Source organism: Colletes latitarsis, chromosome 6 (genome assembly GCF_051014445.1).
Source record: "Colletes latitarsis isolate SP2378_abdomen chromosome 6, iyColLati1, whole genome shotgun sequence".
NCBI classification, from domain to species: Eukaryota; Metazoa; Arthropoda; class Insecta; order Hymenoptera; family Colletidae; genus Colletes; species Colletes latitarsis.
The window spans coordinates 20764082-20781910 of NC_135139.1; the positions used below are offsets into that span (position 1 = coordinate 20764082).

At 44.0% G+C, this 17829-nt stretch overlaps 1 protein-coding gene across 1 annotated transcript in view; it reads right to left on the reverse strand.

The window, feature by feature from the left end:
• Positions 1-305: 305 nt before the first annotated feature.
• LOC143342501 (uncharacterized) overlaps positions 306-17829 on the reverse strand; it is a 35177-nt gene continuing 17653 nt past the window's right edge. Inside the window, 8 exon segments of the mRNA XM_076766462.1 lie at positions 306-2626; positions 3147-3271; positions 3899-4104; positions 4534-4743; positions 6158-6577; positions 6870-7132; positions 7937-8139; positions 16804-16865. Of these exon segments, the coding sequence (XP_076622577.1) occupies positions 1566-2626; positions 3147-3271; positions 3899-4104; positions 4534-4743; positions 6158-6577; positions 6870-7132; positions 7937-8139; positions 16804-16865 (2550 nt within the window). The 3' untranslated portion in view covers positions 306-1565.

The window sequence follows — 17829 nt, forward strand, 5'->3', positions numbered from 1 at the left end:
TACAGCTTCTCCTACGACGCGACCATGTTGGATGGAGATACAACACTGTCATAAATCGTTATACGTGCCACGGACGTACTAATTTATCGTGCGTTATAATCAACCGATAGAAGTTATATAATGTTTGTTAATACACCTGTTCGACGATAATTGTGAAGTTTCTGGGGATTATTGTTCGATCTATCCCACGATGCAATTGTCGTGCGACCATCGTACGATTAATTGTTACATCCATGGTCCCTGTAATTGTCAATAGGCGTTCCTGAATAGCTCCAATCCGAGTAATCTAATATAGAGGCTCTGGAAACTCTAATTAGTAATTTTTTATTCATCAACAATTAATCAACGACACTCAACAGATCGATAAAATTATTTAAAGACTTCAAAAATATATCATTCCGTTCGATACGATAATTCGTCGACGATTCTAAGGCGGCTGAGTTGTTTGGTGAAACGCATCCATACTATCGTCACAACTCGACGTACGATTCTTTACGTCTACGACTCCTATAACGATTTGTAAACTGTACAGTTCACTCTAATAAGTTTTTATTCATCAACGATATTCGGTAGATCGATAAAACTAATTAATACGACGACAGTCGAGGGTTTCGGTGCAACGCGGCGGCCATATTGGATCGACAGCGCGCTGCAATCCTATCGTCGCAACTCGACTTACGATTCTTTATGTTCGCGTCCCTTGTAACTATTCGTAAGTTTTGGTCGATACGCTCGTCCGACGATAACTGTAAAACGCGAATGTTCCGCCACGCTGGATGACAGTAGGACGCAGCAACACGACCATCGTGCGTTATATCGTGCGATAAATCGTTACGACTATGGTCGGCAGTCGGAACGATTCGATACAGCGGTATCGATGTCAAACGTAAACGTATCGATGGTATCGACGGTTCGTCTCGGTTCAATGCAACGCGATTTCTTATGCAGTTCGTCGAAGGCAAACAACGCGACGCGTTCGCGAACGAGAACGCGAGCATCTGCGATCCGATCGATCCCCGGAAACTTTCCCAACGAAGTTTCACGATTTTCGAAGTCCGCGACGCGCGTCCTTTCTTCGGGAGCGGCAAGTTCGTTAGGAGAAGTTCCGCGCGGAAGAAAGACCCCCGACCGAGACGGAGAAATTCTCGCGACCACTTCGATGCACTTTCGAGCCCTTACGCCGAACGAATTCGCGTCCACGTCGAAGAGGAAATGATCGAACTAGTTCCTTAACCTTTGCCCGAGTCGTTCGAAACTGTATTTCCTTTCGTATCGATAATGACTAGTGGATTTCATGCATTCACCGCGTATACGTGTTGTTCTTTCTGTTGAAATTCATAATTAAATATTGGATGTTGAGTCGAGTCTAACGGTTGTACTATTTCGGCGACATATATTATTTTTTGAAACAGAGGAAAAAAATGTGGCATAAATGCATAAAATTCCAACGTCTATGGACAATATCATCGAGCACAAAAAAGAGTCCACCGTCGACAATAGCTAACGTACCAAACGCACCAGGTCCTATCGTTTAAGTACTCGTTAGAATATCGCGCCAGAAGCGATCAAATCAGTCTGTCGTTCGCGTAAGGATCGACGATCACCGAGCCGTTTTGCGCAGCTTCGATCTCCCTTTTGGCGACACCCAAGCTCTTGTTCCTCCTGCGTGGCGGGGTGGGAACGATCCCCGGGCCCTCGAACAGCTCGTCCATAGTTCTGTGCAGCCTGCTCGGTTTCTCGGGCGGAGTATCCGCGGGACGCGCGACGTGCTGACCCGACGGAACCCACCCACGATCGTCGTTCAGACGAGAAACGACGTTCTTATCTAAATCCGTCGGACGTTCAGTGAATTCCCGATCGTTCGGGGTCTCCGTTTCGGCCGCCGTCTCCTCCCAGGCGCAGAACGAGACCTTCCTGCCGGTAATCGGCTTCCTGTCCTCCAGAATCTGCCCCAGAGACACGGGAACCTGGTTCTTCTCGGACTCCTGACGGATTGGAATCTGATCGGCCGTTCTTTCTGCAGCCTCGACGGATCGATTAATCTCGTCGCTCTTCAAACAATCGAAATTCCGCCCGATGGGCACGATCTCCGAGTTCGGGAGGCTTCCAGAAATCAGTTCGTTGCTCCCGTTCCTCCTGCCGTCGTCCTTCGCAGCTTCCTGCGCCTCCTCTTTCTCCAACATGTCCGACAACGCTACCTCCAGCTCCGTCAGGCTAGGCGTCATCGAGCTCAAATTGCTCTCCTCGGCCGCTTCCTCTTTAAGGACCTTCAGCAGTGTCGAATGGTCGCCGTCCACCAGCTCGTTTCCGATCCTGGGCTCCGGACTGGGCGGCGGCGTGCTCGTCTGCCGATCGTCCAGGCTCTTCTTCAGCTTGTTGTGCACGTCCTTGGCCAGCTTCTCGTCGAAGAAGTCGTCCAGGTCCTGCTGCTCGAGCATCTCGCGCGGCAACGACTCCTCAGATATCGTCCTGATCAGGCTGACCGGACGACGGTCGCTCGTCAGCTCCTTCGACTCGTACGCGTCCTCCTCCGGCTCGCTCTCGTTCGACAGGCTCCGACCAAAGATCATCCTCGATTGGTCCGATCGATCGGACTCCCCCGCGCCGCAGGACCCTCCGATCGTATCTGGCAAATGGAACGTCCGCGGTTTAACTAGTCACGTGCACGGATAGTTGGGGTCCTTTCTGCTCCGAGGAGACGATTACACCGCGCGGAAACCGAGACGTGAAACTCGATTCGTCTACGAACGATCCCAGACCGACGGACCACGTATCTAGGAGCCATATCGCGGCGACCGGATTGGCTAATTTCACTCATCGTTCCGGTTTACCCCCTCGACCAGGGCCAGGGACTGTTTGAATCTTTTATAGATACTCGAAATTTAGTTTATCAAAACTAGGGACCCCAACGGTTGGGAAAGCAAAGATAACGATTAGAATTTTTCTCGTAGAGGGTCGTCGATTTAGATAGAAAGGAGGTATTTGAAAATTGTTTAAATAGAAAAATTCAACAAGTTCCGAGCGGTTCGCGATTTATGAAGGGATGCAAGGGAGTTTCTGTTGTGTTATCGGAAGGGTGTTTTTTCAAGACCCGAACTTAATGGAGAGTGACGGGCCACCTTGGAGCTTTCGGGGGCTCTATTTACCTAAAGCTGAACGATGTTTCGCCTCGTCCAGGAAAAATGGCTCTTTGGTTGCGGCCGTGTCTCGGTTGTCCGAAATTCTACAACTGTCCGGCATCGTTGGTGGATCAAAGTACCTCGAGTGAGACCTACGGAAACAGTCGGGGATGGAAACGTGTAGTCTTTCTCGATGGACTTCCGTAAGCCTTTTCTTCCGACCGAAGTAGGCAATTCTACCGGTGCCTAATCTAACGTTATTTATTTTGATTGCTGTCGTTAGTGTTTTCTATTTTCGTAACAGCTGGGAGCTGTTTTCGCGAAATTCGTTTTTCTGGTCATCGTGGTTGTGAGATCATAGGTAATTTGTCTTTTAATAATATTTAAAAAATCCGATGGGTTCGATATTTCGAAAAATTCGTATTTAATCGGTTCGTTGAAGGCAGAATTTAAAGACGACTAACTTCTAGAATAAAACAGTTGACTTATTATGTCGTGGATTTAATTTTTTCATAAACTGGCGGTTAAATTTTAGAAAAATAAAAAGGATAAAGGATACGTCGTCCCAGGGACAATAGGGTCGCCGCGCGACACGGATTCGGGTATTACGAGATCAAAGGCGAAGGAAAAATCTGGGACACCGCGGTGAAAAATCCACGCAGGGGTCCGGTTAGGGGAAGTTAAACCTCAGAATATGGGCTTACACCACTTGGCATCCGAACGCCCCAATTAAATCCAGTTAATCGCTTGAACACCGACCAGGGATAATCTCTACCGACCTATTTGGATCCACTTCGGAATATTCCGCCTCGTCGGTCACGGGGGACGGTGTTTTTCCAAAAGCCTCTGGCTTCTGCAAGTACCTCGGGGAGCCTGCAACGCCTCGATCGACCGGAGACCTTCTTTCGCTATCTCGACCAGCCGCGAAATCGACGACGTCCTCGTCCTCGCCGGAACGTTTACCTTCGTTCTTCCTCGCAGCGTCCTGAAAAATGGCAAAGTTCGATTCGTCGCGTCCACTATTGCGAACAACGAATCTTTCAGTGTCTCCGAATCCAATCTATCCGATTCTTTATTCGCGTTTCTTCGTTTTTTAACGACGTCAGAGTATCTTTGCATTTAGATCGTGACTGTACTCTGACATTAAACATCCTCGAAATGCGACTGTCCATTGACCCACATGCGGATCGCGATAGATTTTACTCAAGATTCCGTTAAGCATAAAACGAATATTAACCGTAGAGCCGATCTAAATGAGATTTTCCTTACATTAATTAACGTATTAACTCTGCCAGTCTCGAGTCAAAAACGTTTGTTTCTTTCGTTAAATTAGCCCGAGAAACGTCGAAAGATCCGCTCCCCGCGAGCATATTTCTACAAACAGCAAAGGGACATCGATCGGTAGAGACTTCACCTCGAACGAGAGCCGCTGCTGGTGATTCAATTCGCAATCACCGATGCCGTCGAGATCCCAATCCTCCGATTTACTCGGGTCGTACTTTACGAAACCGGCGTCCACGACCCCGTTTTCCCCACTATCCAGCTTCTCCAGGACCTGATACGACGATAGGTTATCGGGGCTGCCGCTCCTCGATACGTAGTCCTCCAGTCGCACGCTCGTTTTCTGTGGATTAGAACATATTCCTGACAAATTAACCCACTGGGAACATTTTCCTAGCCAATTATTTCGGGTCCAAGCAACGGAATTCTACGTCAACCGAGTCACCTTTAGTTTCTGAGAACTTCTTGATAACGTTTCTCTTCGGACGAGCGAAACTTCCCTTTCGAATTTGTCAAATTTCATCCAGAATTCGTTCCAGACTGAACTTACTAATTCTGAGCAGCGAAATGAAATATGCAGGGTTTTCGGCCACCCCTGGGAAAAATTTTAATGGGGGATTCTAGAGGCCAAAATAAGATGAAAATCAAGAATACTAATTTGTTGATGGAGATTTCGTTAAAAAGTTATTAACGTTTAATATTCTGCCCGTACTGAATTTTTTTCTAGAAAGTGGGTAAGATTTCAGGGATAGATCTATTCACCAAAAATTATTGTAATTGACCCCTGCAACCAAAAATAATTTTTCCAGAACGATTTGAAATTTTTGAATTTAATTGTTAATAACTTTTTAACGGAGCATCCATCAACAAATTGGTATTCTTGATTTTCGTCTTATTTTGGCCTCTAGAATCCCCCATTAAAATTTTTCCAACCAGAAGCCATTTTGGTTGCGAAATAAATTGATAATATAATTTTTGAAACCGAATCCGTACTAATTTTGTACCAGCGATAAGTAAGAAGAAGAAAGGATAATAATTTTGTTACAACCAACCGTTTCTCTCGTCCGGAGAATCCTTGAATACGAGAAACGAAATAAATGCTGAATATTTAGCGTCGAGCAAGAGCCACATTGAATTGTTTATCTCGCGTAGTATGAGTCACTGTCGAGAAACTGGTTTTCTCATTGAAGTAGATAAACCTCCAGTTATGTTAAGTGGAATGGTTTGACCAGTCCTAGATTGGCAACGGACGACTCGCAGCAAGAAAGGAATATATCTTTCGCGTCGCGATTTTTCCGAACCGCGAGTCGAGATAATTCTGGTTTGCTCGTTAATGATCGTTTCGTTCGTCGGAGCAAAGAATAATTGTACACGGTGCGCCCACTCGATTTACTTTTTGTCGCGTTCAGTCGCGTTGCATCGTTGAACCCGGCTGCACTTCGTCGGTTAACCGTGATGCATTGCATCGAACAGCCAATTGGGTCCACCGATCGATAATGTCCCACTTTTTTTTAGGAAAGTAGAAATTAATTATCTCGAACCCAGAGCCTCGAACGAAAAGATGTTATTGCTTCACTTCGAGACTTTTAGAGACGAACGAAAACGTCCTAATACAAAATTATACGCTATCGAACGGTCCGGATTTATTTCCCGTCCCGTGCAACGAAGAATAAAAGAAAGATGAGCGAGATATATCGTTCCATCCGTCAAAGGGATCCTGAGGGAGATGTCCCCGAAATACCAGATAAGTTGCGTACCTCTGAAAATGGCGCGAGGAAGGATTCAGCCGGAAGCGATCCGGTGCTGCTCCTGACGGGTCTCCTGGACTTTGTTCTGTCCCCGTCGTCCCCGTGGCCCTTCGTCCCTTTCCCCTGATGCCTGGCCACGTCCAACTCGTCGTAATTCGGCAGACTGACGGTGCTGTACTTGCTCCTCGCGTTGCCAGTCCATTTCTCCGGAACCCCTAAGGTATCCTTCATCTGTTTCTCCGGCTCCCTCGGTTCCCTTTTGTCCTCGCGATTAGGAGTCGACGAGTCCTTGCTGGTCCTGTTCCTCGCGAATCTCTCGTACTCCTCCCCCTCGTGCGCCTTTCGTTGATAGTGACTAGTCTCCGTGGTCCTGCCAGGCTTCCTGCCGGACACCACGTCGCTCGATATTATCCTTCCGGTACCATTCACCTGTTTAAAACCACAAAAATAGTCAATTTCTTCCGGTGGCCTTTTTTTATCTTAACGTATAAAACATTTTCCCGGTTTGCTTCGACAGAAAAAAATCACCTGCCCTAACGAACGCCGCGCGCCCTATCAGTAAATATCTTTTAATGTCTATTTGTTTCACAGATTCGCTCCCCCGTCGCGCTCTGTTTGCCCAATCGCGACGGGTATTCGCGCGAAGGTAAATATTCGCGCGAATGCCGAATTCGAATCTATAATGGAAATCGTCCGTTCTCGCGCCCCCCCTCCCACTCGCCTTGTGTTCATAAATCTCCTTCGTCTTTCTTCCCGTGTCTTCGCGCTCGTCGTGTCCGATCTCCTCCTCCGGGTCCTGCTCGTCCCCGCTGCTTCTAGGAGACTGCACCGACGAGTATAACGGTTCGTCCGTCGCCTCGGCGTGCTTCGAATTGCTCGCCGAGTTCTCGGTTACTTCGTCCGGTTTCGGCGGCAAGGGCCTGCCCTTGTTCCTTTTTCGCCGTCTCGGAGGCGGGATCGGCGTCGTGTCCTTCAGATTCGAGCCTACTGGACGACAAAAGGTTTACGACATTTTTCGTGTGACTAAAACCATTCGATCAAAGCTCCCGTAAAAGTTGAGGTTTTAGGTTCTTTGAAAGGGTGACGAAATAGTGCATTAAAAGGGTGGTTGTAAAAGGGAGGTTTCGATCTTTACATTAGTGAAAGAATCTGTGAGTTAGGGTTATCTAAATGGAGGTCTCAACCTTTAAGAGAAATTTGTTGTAAGACTGCTTTTCACGAAGTCAGAATACTGTTCTGATACAGGGAGTCATATTAATTATTTCCCTCCATGAGATAGTCATCGGTTCCCTAGTATAGAGTTAAGGAGATTATGCACAGATGTAGTATTTCAGGATTAATTCTTGCCCTGTAGGAGATAGTCATCAGCCAAGATGTCTATCCACAGGAAAAGGGGATCTTTGATGCCGAAGCTAATGACTTTCTCCTAAAGAGCAAGAATTACCCTGAAATACTACGTCTGTACCTAATCTAACGCGTTGACGTCCTCGACATCTGTTCAAATTGCAGCGTGAAAAATAGAAATATTACTATTAAATTCAACATTTTATATCATCATTCGTCAATGTTCTTTTCCTGAGGAACGAATAAAAATTTTGAGAATGATCCTTTTGTCCTTCGCGTCGAAGGGTTGCTTGTTATTTACAAAACGCGGACAAATTCTCGCGAGCATCCCTGAGCGCAGGACGCGCACGGTGTACCGTCCTTATCGGTCAGAATGTCAGAACGAGCATGTTCTCGTTAAGGATACAGCTTGCAATATGAGCTAACGATAAATTGTGAGCTTACAGCTGGACGTCGGGGTGGTGGCGGGATAGAGGCTCGTGTCGACGGTTAAATTCGTGAGAACCGAGCTCGGCCTCGGTGTACTCGGCACTTCGAGGTTCACGTCAACCCACTCGCTCGGATGAAAAGGCCTGTCCACGGAATCTATGCTCCTTCCTCTCGTGAGCACCTCCCTGGGCGGCGAACCAGCGTACCCTATCTCCGAGCTTCAAATAAATCGAAACAACGTAAATATAAATATATTTCCATCGCTGTTTGGACTCCCCAACGCGTGATATTACTCTACCACACTGACTTGTTCGAGAAATCATATAAACAAAACACGGTCGTGTTCGTTGCATTCGCAAATTTAATTTGAAAACATGCACGCCGCGCGAAGTAATAAAATTCTTGTTGAAAAGAAGGGTCGTAGGGAATGCTTGTAAAATGTGCCGTAACTCGTTTGCGGTTGCTTTCTCAACAAAATAGTGCGTAACAAGAATCGTTGGAAATTAAATTCTATAACTTCTTTGTTGTATATGTATTTTATGTACGATCGATAGTAATCGAGATATTGATTTTCGAAAATTAAAACTCCTAACAAGCTGTATGCAGTATACAAGAACGCGTCACCTAACTCAACGAGCTTAAATTGCTCGTAAACCGTTCTACGAAAACGTGTTTCGGGCAAAAGTTGTGCGATACTCAGAGGATGTATGTAACATAGTAATCAGTTTCTTGCTATCTTGCTTTTTCCATCCCAGATATAAAGCTGAACCTCGGCATTTTAAACGGAACAACTTTGCATACGAATACCTCTGCAACTATTAACTCCTGGCCTCATATACCTTAATGCTTTTTTTTCTTGGCGCGTGGGACACTTTCAAATTCCATAGAGAAACATTGTAATTTATATTTCTTTTTTAAACAGGAAGCGTCCTCCGTAATTCAATGTAAAAAAGAAAACACCAGCAAAAACTGCATATTACATGGCTCTATTAATACCGTGCAACCGTTTGTTTGGAATACATTTTCGTAGAACCTTCGTAGAATATCGTACAACCACGAGCGTCTCATCAACATATTCAGACATCCTTAAACGACCCTCGCGATAAATTTCTTAATTCCAAAACCAGGTCGTTCGATAAACGTTGGATAAAAAAAAGGAAAAATAATTCGTAATTTTCCAGATTGTTTCGTTTCATTTTCCATCCGGTCGCTAGAATTTTGCAAAATGCAAACACGATGCAATTTTCTCGTGCGTTTCGTTATGCCACCGGGCCATTTACGGCCCCGTTCCGGTTCCGACCCGATTCTGGGCGCATTTTCTGTATTTCGAAAATTTCAGCTTGACCCGCCGAAATTATTTGGCATCGCTACAATGCAGCTCTATTATACGGTTACTCGCAAATGCATGCCGTGTTTCTTCGTGTCCCCGGAGCCATAACTCTTCGGGGACGCGGAACGTTGCTGGAATTTCTCCCCCCGTCGCTACAGTCTCCTCCTTTTATACGAAAGTTCCTTTTAACTTCTTGCAGGACGGTCTGACGCACGCGAACGATTCGAGAATATCGACGAAAATCGTGGAATTCCGTCGATTAACGTTTTTAGCCGTTCGAGCTCCGTATCCGCGGAATTCTTTCCGTTTCGACGACTGGATAACGTCACGACAAGGATCCTCGAAACAAAAACACTGTCGAATTCCTTGTATTTCTATCCTCCGCTTTCCGTCCGCCTGCATTCGCTTTTATACAGACAAATAAATTTATTTCCGCCGCCCGTCGAGAGATTAAACCGCTGCTTCTATTGAAACCATTGTCAGAGATATTAAAATTGAATATAAATATTGTTATCCCGTAAGATCTCTATAAATAAACTTGCAACTTTGGGTTTGATTGAAAAATTTTTGGACGACCTCTACCTCGTTCGAATTACAAATTTTTAGAGCCCACGTACACGTGTTATTCGGTTATCGATAGTTGGCTGAACATATATCGAAAGTCGAACTCGCAACTTACGTTTATGGTAGCTCGAACATGGCGTATCTTGCAAAAAGCATCCCCCGTTGATATCGGATTCTCCGTCAATGAGATACGCGAGTATCGCGCATACATTTTATGCGATAATCATAAAACTATTGTTTCGCGCATTACCATATCCGCACGCCGAATACCGATTTAGCATTATCGCGCACGCGACAAATTAAAACAGAAATAATTTCTCGTTTTCCAGCGAAATCATGAGCCGCTTCTCGCGAACAATTCCCAGATTGTCCATCACTGGGCTTTATCGTTCTTCTACTCCTTCGAGCGCGCAGCAACCCCGTTTATTGTTAAACAATAGTAAAGATAACTCGTTATTATTCTTTTCGTTCGTTTCCATTTCTCCCGACGCTTTTGTCCCTGAACTTTTTTACATTCCAGCCTTCTTTCTTTACTATTACTTCTATTATTCTCCTCCCTCTCTTCTGCCCTATTATCATGTTTATATCATGTTTTTCTTCTCACAGACAATTTCTCGTCTTTGTACGATAAACGTGACGTAGTTTAAATTTCGAATAAAAGTTATTCGATATTCCCCATCTCGAAAGATCCTAATTACCGGAAACACCGAGAACTGGCCGATTGGCCGCAATCTCGATCAAAAGTTTAATCCGTGCGGCGTTGCACGCGCCTGGAAACAATTTCGTCGCGTACGTCGCAGATAGGCTTCGTCGACGTCGATCGCAACGGAATACTTTGACAGTTCGGCTTTCGATTCGCCTAATTCGGAGGAGGACAATGAAAATGATGCATCGCTTATCCGTGCACGCCGGTGCATAAATTAGGTCGCGCCGGATCGTATGAACCCGACTTAACGGAGTGCATAAATAAAGTGTACGTGTACGATGGCCGTTCCACGTTTGTGTGCGTGCCGATCCACCAATAGCAGCCGGCTACATATTAATGCACGAAACAGGGATCCCTTGCGAGTATCGAGTAGCATAATAATCGATGCTACCTACCACTGACGAGAGTAAACGTATCGTAACTGCTAACGAACAGCCCCGATTGATAAGACGCGACGCGTGTGCAGAGATCGAACCATACGATGAACGGTGTAAATGAAACACTGATCGAACGAACCAAATGAAACAACTGAATCAGGTAGATAAAATGAAACGATAGAAACACACGAACTAGATGAATCAAATGAGAAAAAACACGCAAATGAAGCAAATGAAACAAATGAATCGAATGAACTCTACATTTATAAGAAAATGGCTGCTAGTGAGCTGTTAGAGTTCTCTTAGTGTCTACTATTTCCCACTTAGTATCGACACTTGTACCGACAGTTTTGAGGCACCAAATGTGTTCATAAACGCGTGGAAGTGTCCATAAAAAATTTAGCAGGCACGCTGGACTTTCTACGAGGCCACAATGTTGGCGATGCCCGATGTTGAAGTGACGGGAAGTCGGTCGACAGGCGCGCGTTATGAACCTGCGCGGCGATGGTAGTTTTAAAATACCGTGCCCTATAAACACCGTGGGTCGCAACAATTTCAATTCCAAGCTACCGGGCCGTGCACAGAGGTGCAACGTTACTCGCCTGCGTATCGTGACGCGTAACGAGACACCGGAGGAATGTCGGTGTAATAACTGGGAGAAAGATCTATGCGGAGATATCTACGCTCGTGGATCGTTTCTGGTCGCACGCGAGCAGCGAAGTCGACCGGAACATCGTTAGATAGTCAGAAATCTACGAACGTGGAAGATTTATGGCAGAACCTTGCAAGAAGATGGCTCTCGTGCCAAAGAATGGCCCGCGTTATTTTGCGTATTTCGAAACGAATTATTCTTTGTACGTGATTCGAGTTTGGGGGAAAAAACAAACTTAGGTCACTAATTACTTAAATAATTAAAAATTTACGTTCTCTAGCCGGGTCTCCGACTATCGATCCTCCGAATCGGCCGAATAAATCAAAGTATAATTTCACGATACGTTACGTTCCGCGCGGAATTTAAAAATGAAACCATCGCTAATAGCTTTCACCATTTAAATTCGATGTTTAATGCATTTACCGCGTGCGTCGATGTTGCCGTGGCGGGCACGAAACAAATATTTATCCGGCAACAAACGTATGTGGGCAATCTGTTCCAGCGTAGTTCGAGGATCGTTCTCGTACCGGGGAAACAGCGAAAAGGAAAAAAGTACCGGCGTTGTTCGAGGATTACGTTCGGTAAAGGTCGACGAAAACGAGCAAAGGTGGAAAGTTCGCCGAAAATAGCTCGATAGCGGTAACGTTCGCGTATAAACATGTTACTGTACACCTGTGCTTACGCGAGATGAGATCCGCGATCGGAATATAAAACAAGTGCATCCTAAATGCACATACGTGGAGACGTAGATTGCCAAGCAGTCGGATTCGCTTTGAATCCGAAAGCGAATCATTCGTAATACGCGAATTTCGAAATCGAATTACGGACAGTTCCACGAAATCGTCGAAAATTGTGTTTTATTATCGATGATCTATTCGGGGAGCTAAAACGCGGCAGAAAATTCGTTTATCTGTTCTCGATAACTTTAATAGCTTTATTAACGGGTCCACTTAATCCTTAAAACTTGTACGCGTTTTATCGCGTCGCGTTATATTCCGTTTTAAACAAATGGATTCGAAGAATTTTTTGAACCGTATCTCCGAAACTCGTGAAATATCTCGTAAAAGAAGTGAATTTTTTCTGTTTCATTAGTGAAACTGTCAACGGAAAAAAGTGATATCTGCAGAACTCTGCACGATAAATACAGGAGTTTCAAAGTTTGACAAAATAGAAAAAAATTGCATTTGACGAGGCAACGCGCAGGAATGAGGCGTACAGACGTGATTTTTGCACAGTTTTAGACAAACTTTGAAACTTTCCCGGTCCTATTTATCGCACAGAAATCTGCAAGGTTTCGTTTCTGTCCAGAATATATCCTCTGCAAAAATTAAATATATTTAATTCGTATTCGAATACCTTCGTTGTCACGATCGAACGGTCATTTTTAATTATTATTTCTTGGGGACTAGTGACTCTATTTTTTATTCAGATATGATTTCTACCCATCTGTAGTTTCACATAGAATCTGCCAACAGAAGTAGATCAACATTACATATGATTTCCTTCGAAAGTAGCAATCTAATACGAAATGCATAAGAATATGATGAAAGACTCGTGACAGTTTAATAAGAGAGTATATCAATCATTGCTGAACAAGGATCTGTAATCAGGACAGTGATTAATGATTACGATTACTGAGTAATCAATACTTTTGATTAACGAGCAACACAAATAATCAAAGCGACTGCAATTATCAGGCATGACTAATTCAATGATCGTTAATCACGGAATGATAAAATCAATAAGTTAATCGTACAAGGAAGTTAGAAAACACGTTGCTAAATTGTAAAATACTAACTTAAAGTTGACGCTTCGTCTACGACAAATAAATCTGAACCCTTGATCGTCCAACGTTGAGCACCGAGTGTGAAAATCATGGCCAAGAAATTTCGTCATAATTTTTTTGCGATTCCAAGCAGGAACTCTCCGAAATTGGCGTCAGCTTCTGGCGATCGTATTATTTTTGGACACCTGCGACGCAACCGCCGTTCCACTGACCTTAAAAAGGAATCGTGGAACCGCGGCGTGGGCGGAAAAAGCAACCTAAACGCGACCCACGCGTCGCATGGATTCGTCGTAACCAGACCTAAAACTTGTCTCTATACGGGAACAAAAGCTGTCACGCGATCGAGATTTCAATTCGCGATAGCTGGGACCTGCTCCGGTTCTTGTCTTTTATAGGCGCCTTTATCCTTTCAGCTGACAACACTGGTAAACTCTCTGGTGATTTATGTCCGAGTTCCCAAACCGTTTCGCAATATACGAGCGTGGCTGAGTTTAGCACACACGAATAATTAAAAAAAAAAAAAACATAAATGAACATTTTAGACGTCTGCATTTTGTACAAAATTCTGTTTTTTCTCCAGTCCTTATGGAAAAGTTAGACCTTTGATTTCAAGATTCGAATCTTTAAAAAAACGGAAGTAATCGATTTTATGATTTGAAATCGCCGGACCGTCTTCGTCGTCTTTAATTTGTTTCGTTGCAAAAGTCGACGCGTTTCTTTTCATATTTCTCGATTTCTTATCCGGCGGATCCGTTTTAAAGCGGAGCGACGGTTTCATTACGCGCACGGAAATATTCGCGGAAATTATAATGGCCGGGTAAAAGCCAGCCTGTTAAACGTCGATGAAAACCGATTTCCGAACGCGCGAACGCTTCCGTCGAACACTCCAATTGATTAGTCCTTTCTAATTTTCTTGCCGCGTGACTGCACCGCGGCCACGCTGGAAAAGCAATTTTCTCGGAGGGAAGGTATCTCTACGAGAAATTAATTATGTTTCTGTAGCTGCGTTTGTAGGCGAGCAGACCGAGGCGAAGCACGCCCGGAGCAGGAATCGGAATTCGGTTCAAAAGCTTCGTCGAAAGTTCGCCAAAGGAAACGAAAGCTGTCGCGATTAGAGCCATAACCGTCGAAAGCTCCTTCGATCCTCGCCCGACGGACTCTGGGCCCATTCAGGCCTATTAAAACTAGTCCCACGGTCCTGAAGCGTTTAACAAACCACGATAATAATAAGTATATTGGAAATGTAAAATAGTAAAACTTTCGAGAATACTTTCTTATAATTGAATAATATTATAGTATATTGTGTAATACATTTAAGCAGATTTTCAGGTCCCACTGAGAGTCTGAAATTTCGGACGGCGTTAAACGCGTTTAGTGCTGAATTTTATTACGCTCTTGAAACATGAAGGTTCCTCTTGCAATAAAGTAGAACTCCTACGTGAACCATCCGTAATGGGGGGAGATATAAAATTTAGAATGCATAGATTTTCAGCTACAGCGGTCTACGTATTCTAGAATACTTGGTAATGCCGAGACTAAAGATCCTGAGTCAGTACTTTGCGTAGAATCGTAGAATATGTAAAATTCGCTGCATCAGAAATTCGAATCGCCTAATGTCCTCACCGAATAGGTACGAAAATTGTTTGTAGCAAAATTATTTAACGGGGAAAGCAACAATTGCGAATAAATAATTGTAAACGAACGATCGACAGACGTCAACAGAAATGACGAAAGAAAAACAAATTAAAATAAGATTTAATAATAACACGAATCGCGGATACCGCGTAATCGTCGATCGTGGCAACTTCTAATTACAAAGCATTTTTAATTCGATATTCACACGAATCTCCGATGCCCGTGAAACATTTCTATCGCAGCCAGCTTTCCAAGAGCTCTATTTAACTCGACGGTTATTAGCCTCATTTGCGATTCACTCGAAACGTTAACGAGCCGATCCGCGCATCGAGTTTCTTTTCGACGCAAGAGGACACTCCAGTTAACGAAGAAACGTTTCAGCGGTTTTCTTTGCCAGATACGAATTAGTTCCGCTCGCGAATCATCATCCAGCTGATCGATAAGACTCCCGCCACTACGTTCCTAATTACTCGAAACGCGTGTTCGCCGTGAGTATGGAATATCTTCGCGTTGCACAGAGTGGAAGGTAATTTAAGATCTAATCCGAAGTGCGGCTAATTGGTCAATATTTGATGTTTCCCCTGGAAACTGGAACGACAACGGGTAATTCGAACGAGGCGTTAAGTACCAGGCGGTCGTCATCTTGCGAAAATTAGCTTCCAACTCGAAATACATAAAACAGCTTTTCTTACTCTCGACGAGGAATAAAATTTTTATTCATTCGGTGGTCGAAACAAAGCGTCCCTTATTTTCGACAGTCTTTCTTTTTTTTATAGTTACAAATAATAATTCTCCAACGCGCGAACGATGTGTATCCAAAGAGATAATAAAGCACGCGGAAATAACGTTCTCGATTGAGCTTGTACTCGATTTCGCGCCGGACGTGTACGCGTGATTCTGTGATTAACGCGTGAATCCGCACGGGGATCATTTGTAGAGTACCGGTGTATAGAGATAAAGTTGCAAAGCTCGCGGAGAATAAATACTGCCGTTGCTAAATGGTGACTGGGATAATTTACATAGTTGCGTTTCGCGCAGAACGATGCGCAAAAACTGCAACGATTGAACGCCTTTCGCGCGAATCTCTTTAAAATTTGAAACTCTCGCGGCGGTATCTATCGTCTGGACAGCGTAGAAAAAATTCGTTTTATTTTCGACGATAAAGGATTCATTAGATAGAAAGGAAGGAATTCGTTCTGACACAGTGTACGATCTACGATCGTCAACCGCGAAACGAACTTCTCGTGGCCGTAAAGAGGAGCAGGAACGAGAATAAAAGTGTGCAATTAATGGACAGCGGGCCAAGCTATTCGGAATTCTTATTATCTCGGCTCGGTACTCGTCCCTGGTGTTATTAACAGCACCGCAATTCCAGTCGAGGCGCGGGCAACTTTCCAACGGCGCGCCTCTTAAAAACGACACTTAAATCCTGCTACGCGCCACCGATAAAGCTCCCGAACAAGCCACCGATCCACTTAATTGTGTACGTATCCGCGATATTTTAAACGAACACGTACCTAGCACCGATACCGCGCAAACCTTTCCAAGCGTAAACTATGTCTTTACCGAAGAATCCTCGAACGCCGGTGTTGCGATCGAATTTATGTCTAAGGGTCGCTCGACCCCCCGATTTGTGCTCCGTTTTAGATATCTTCCGATCGAAGTAACCGTTCGCGCGTCGAAAGATCGTTGCTCGATAATCGTTTGGCGAACCGACCAAGAAACACGTAGCGTGATTACAAAATTGAAAGCATATTAGTATTATTTAATTCTTCGATCAAGCCAGCTGGAATACTCACGAAATAACTTTGTAATAAAACATTTATTTTTACCTCGTCACTCTTTGCGTCGCACCCCCAAGAACAGATCCTTCCTCCTTCAGGCCTGGGTAGATCTGAAACAAGGAAATCAGTACTGCTTTTTACAAATTTTTTAATTTGACTAGAACTCAACATTTTTAAAGTCTACTCTTCATAGTCACGGTGATATAAAAACATTAAAAAATTGATCAATTCTGAAAACCCCAGTGTGCTAAATTTCAATATCCGTAGCGAATTAATCCTTTTAAAAAGAATAAATACATATTTGACATACAACTGAATTCCGATCACGTCATAAGTATATATATATATATTTTCCTGTTTGCTTGTTAAAGATAAAGAGGAACCGTAAATGTTGTTTTAATGGAGAATATTCGAATCACAGGAGCGAATATATCGACGAGTATTTCGCTGGAATTTACAAATTTATCTTGGCCTCGTATGTGATTAAATTCGAACTCGCAATAAATCAAATATTTTTATTTCAAATCAAACGTACTTTTAATTGGAAAAAGAGGAATCGAACATTTGAGGGAGAAATACGTCCTCGTAGATTCCGATGCGCGTTTCATCGATTATCCGGTGCCACAAATTAACGTAATTGGTGTTCAGAAATTTACGCGTATTGTTCGGCGGCTGAATTTAAACGCGCGATAACATTTTACCAAATGAAACCGGACTTTCGGCCGAAGAAAACAAATCGAACCTATAGAAACGTAGAAAAGGCTGACAAGCAGCTGCAAATGATACAAATCATCGGAAATGTACGCGAAATTTCATACCGGTCAAATAGAAACTCGCCTCGATCATTTGTATCCCTATTTAAATCAAATGTACTCCCCATTCGAGCCAATTACATTAACCCGATCGCCGAAAGAATTGGCTTCTGGTCAATGTATGTCACGAATTTTCATGTAAATGGAAAATTAAAAATTCTTCTCGAACCGATGCATCGACTACTATATTTTGATTTCAATTTTTGTTCCTGCTAGTGGACATTCAATGATTGTAGAATGTATAGGCATATAGGAATAAGTG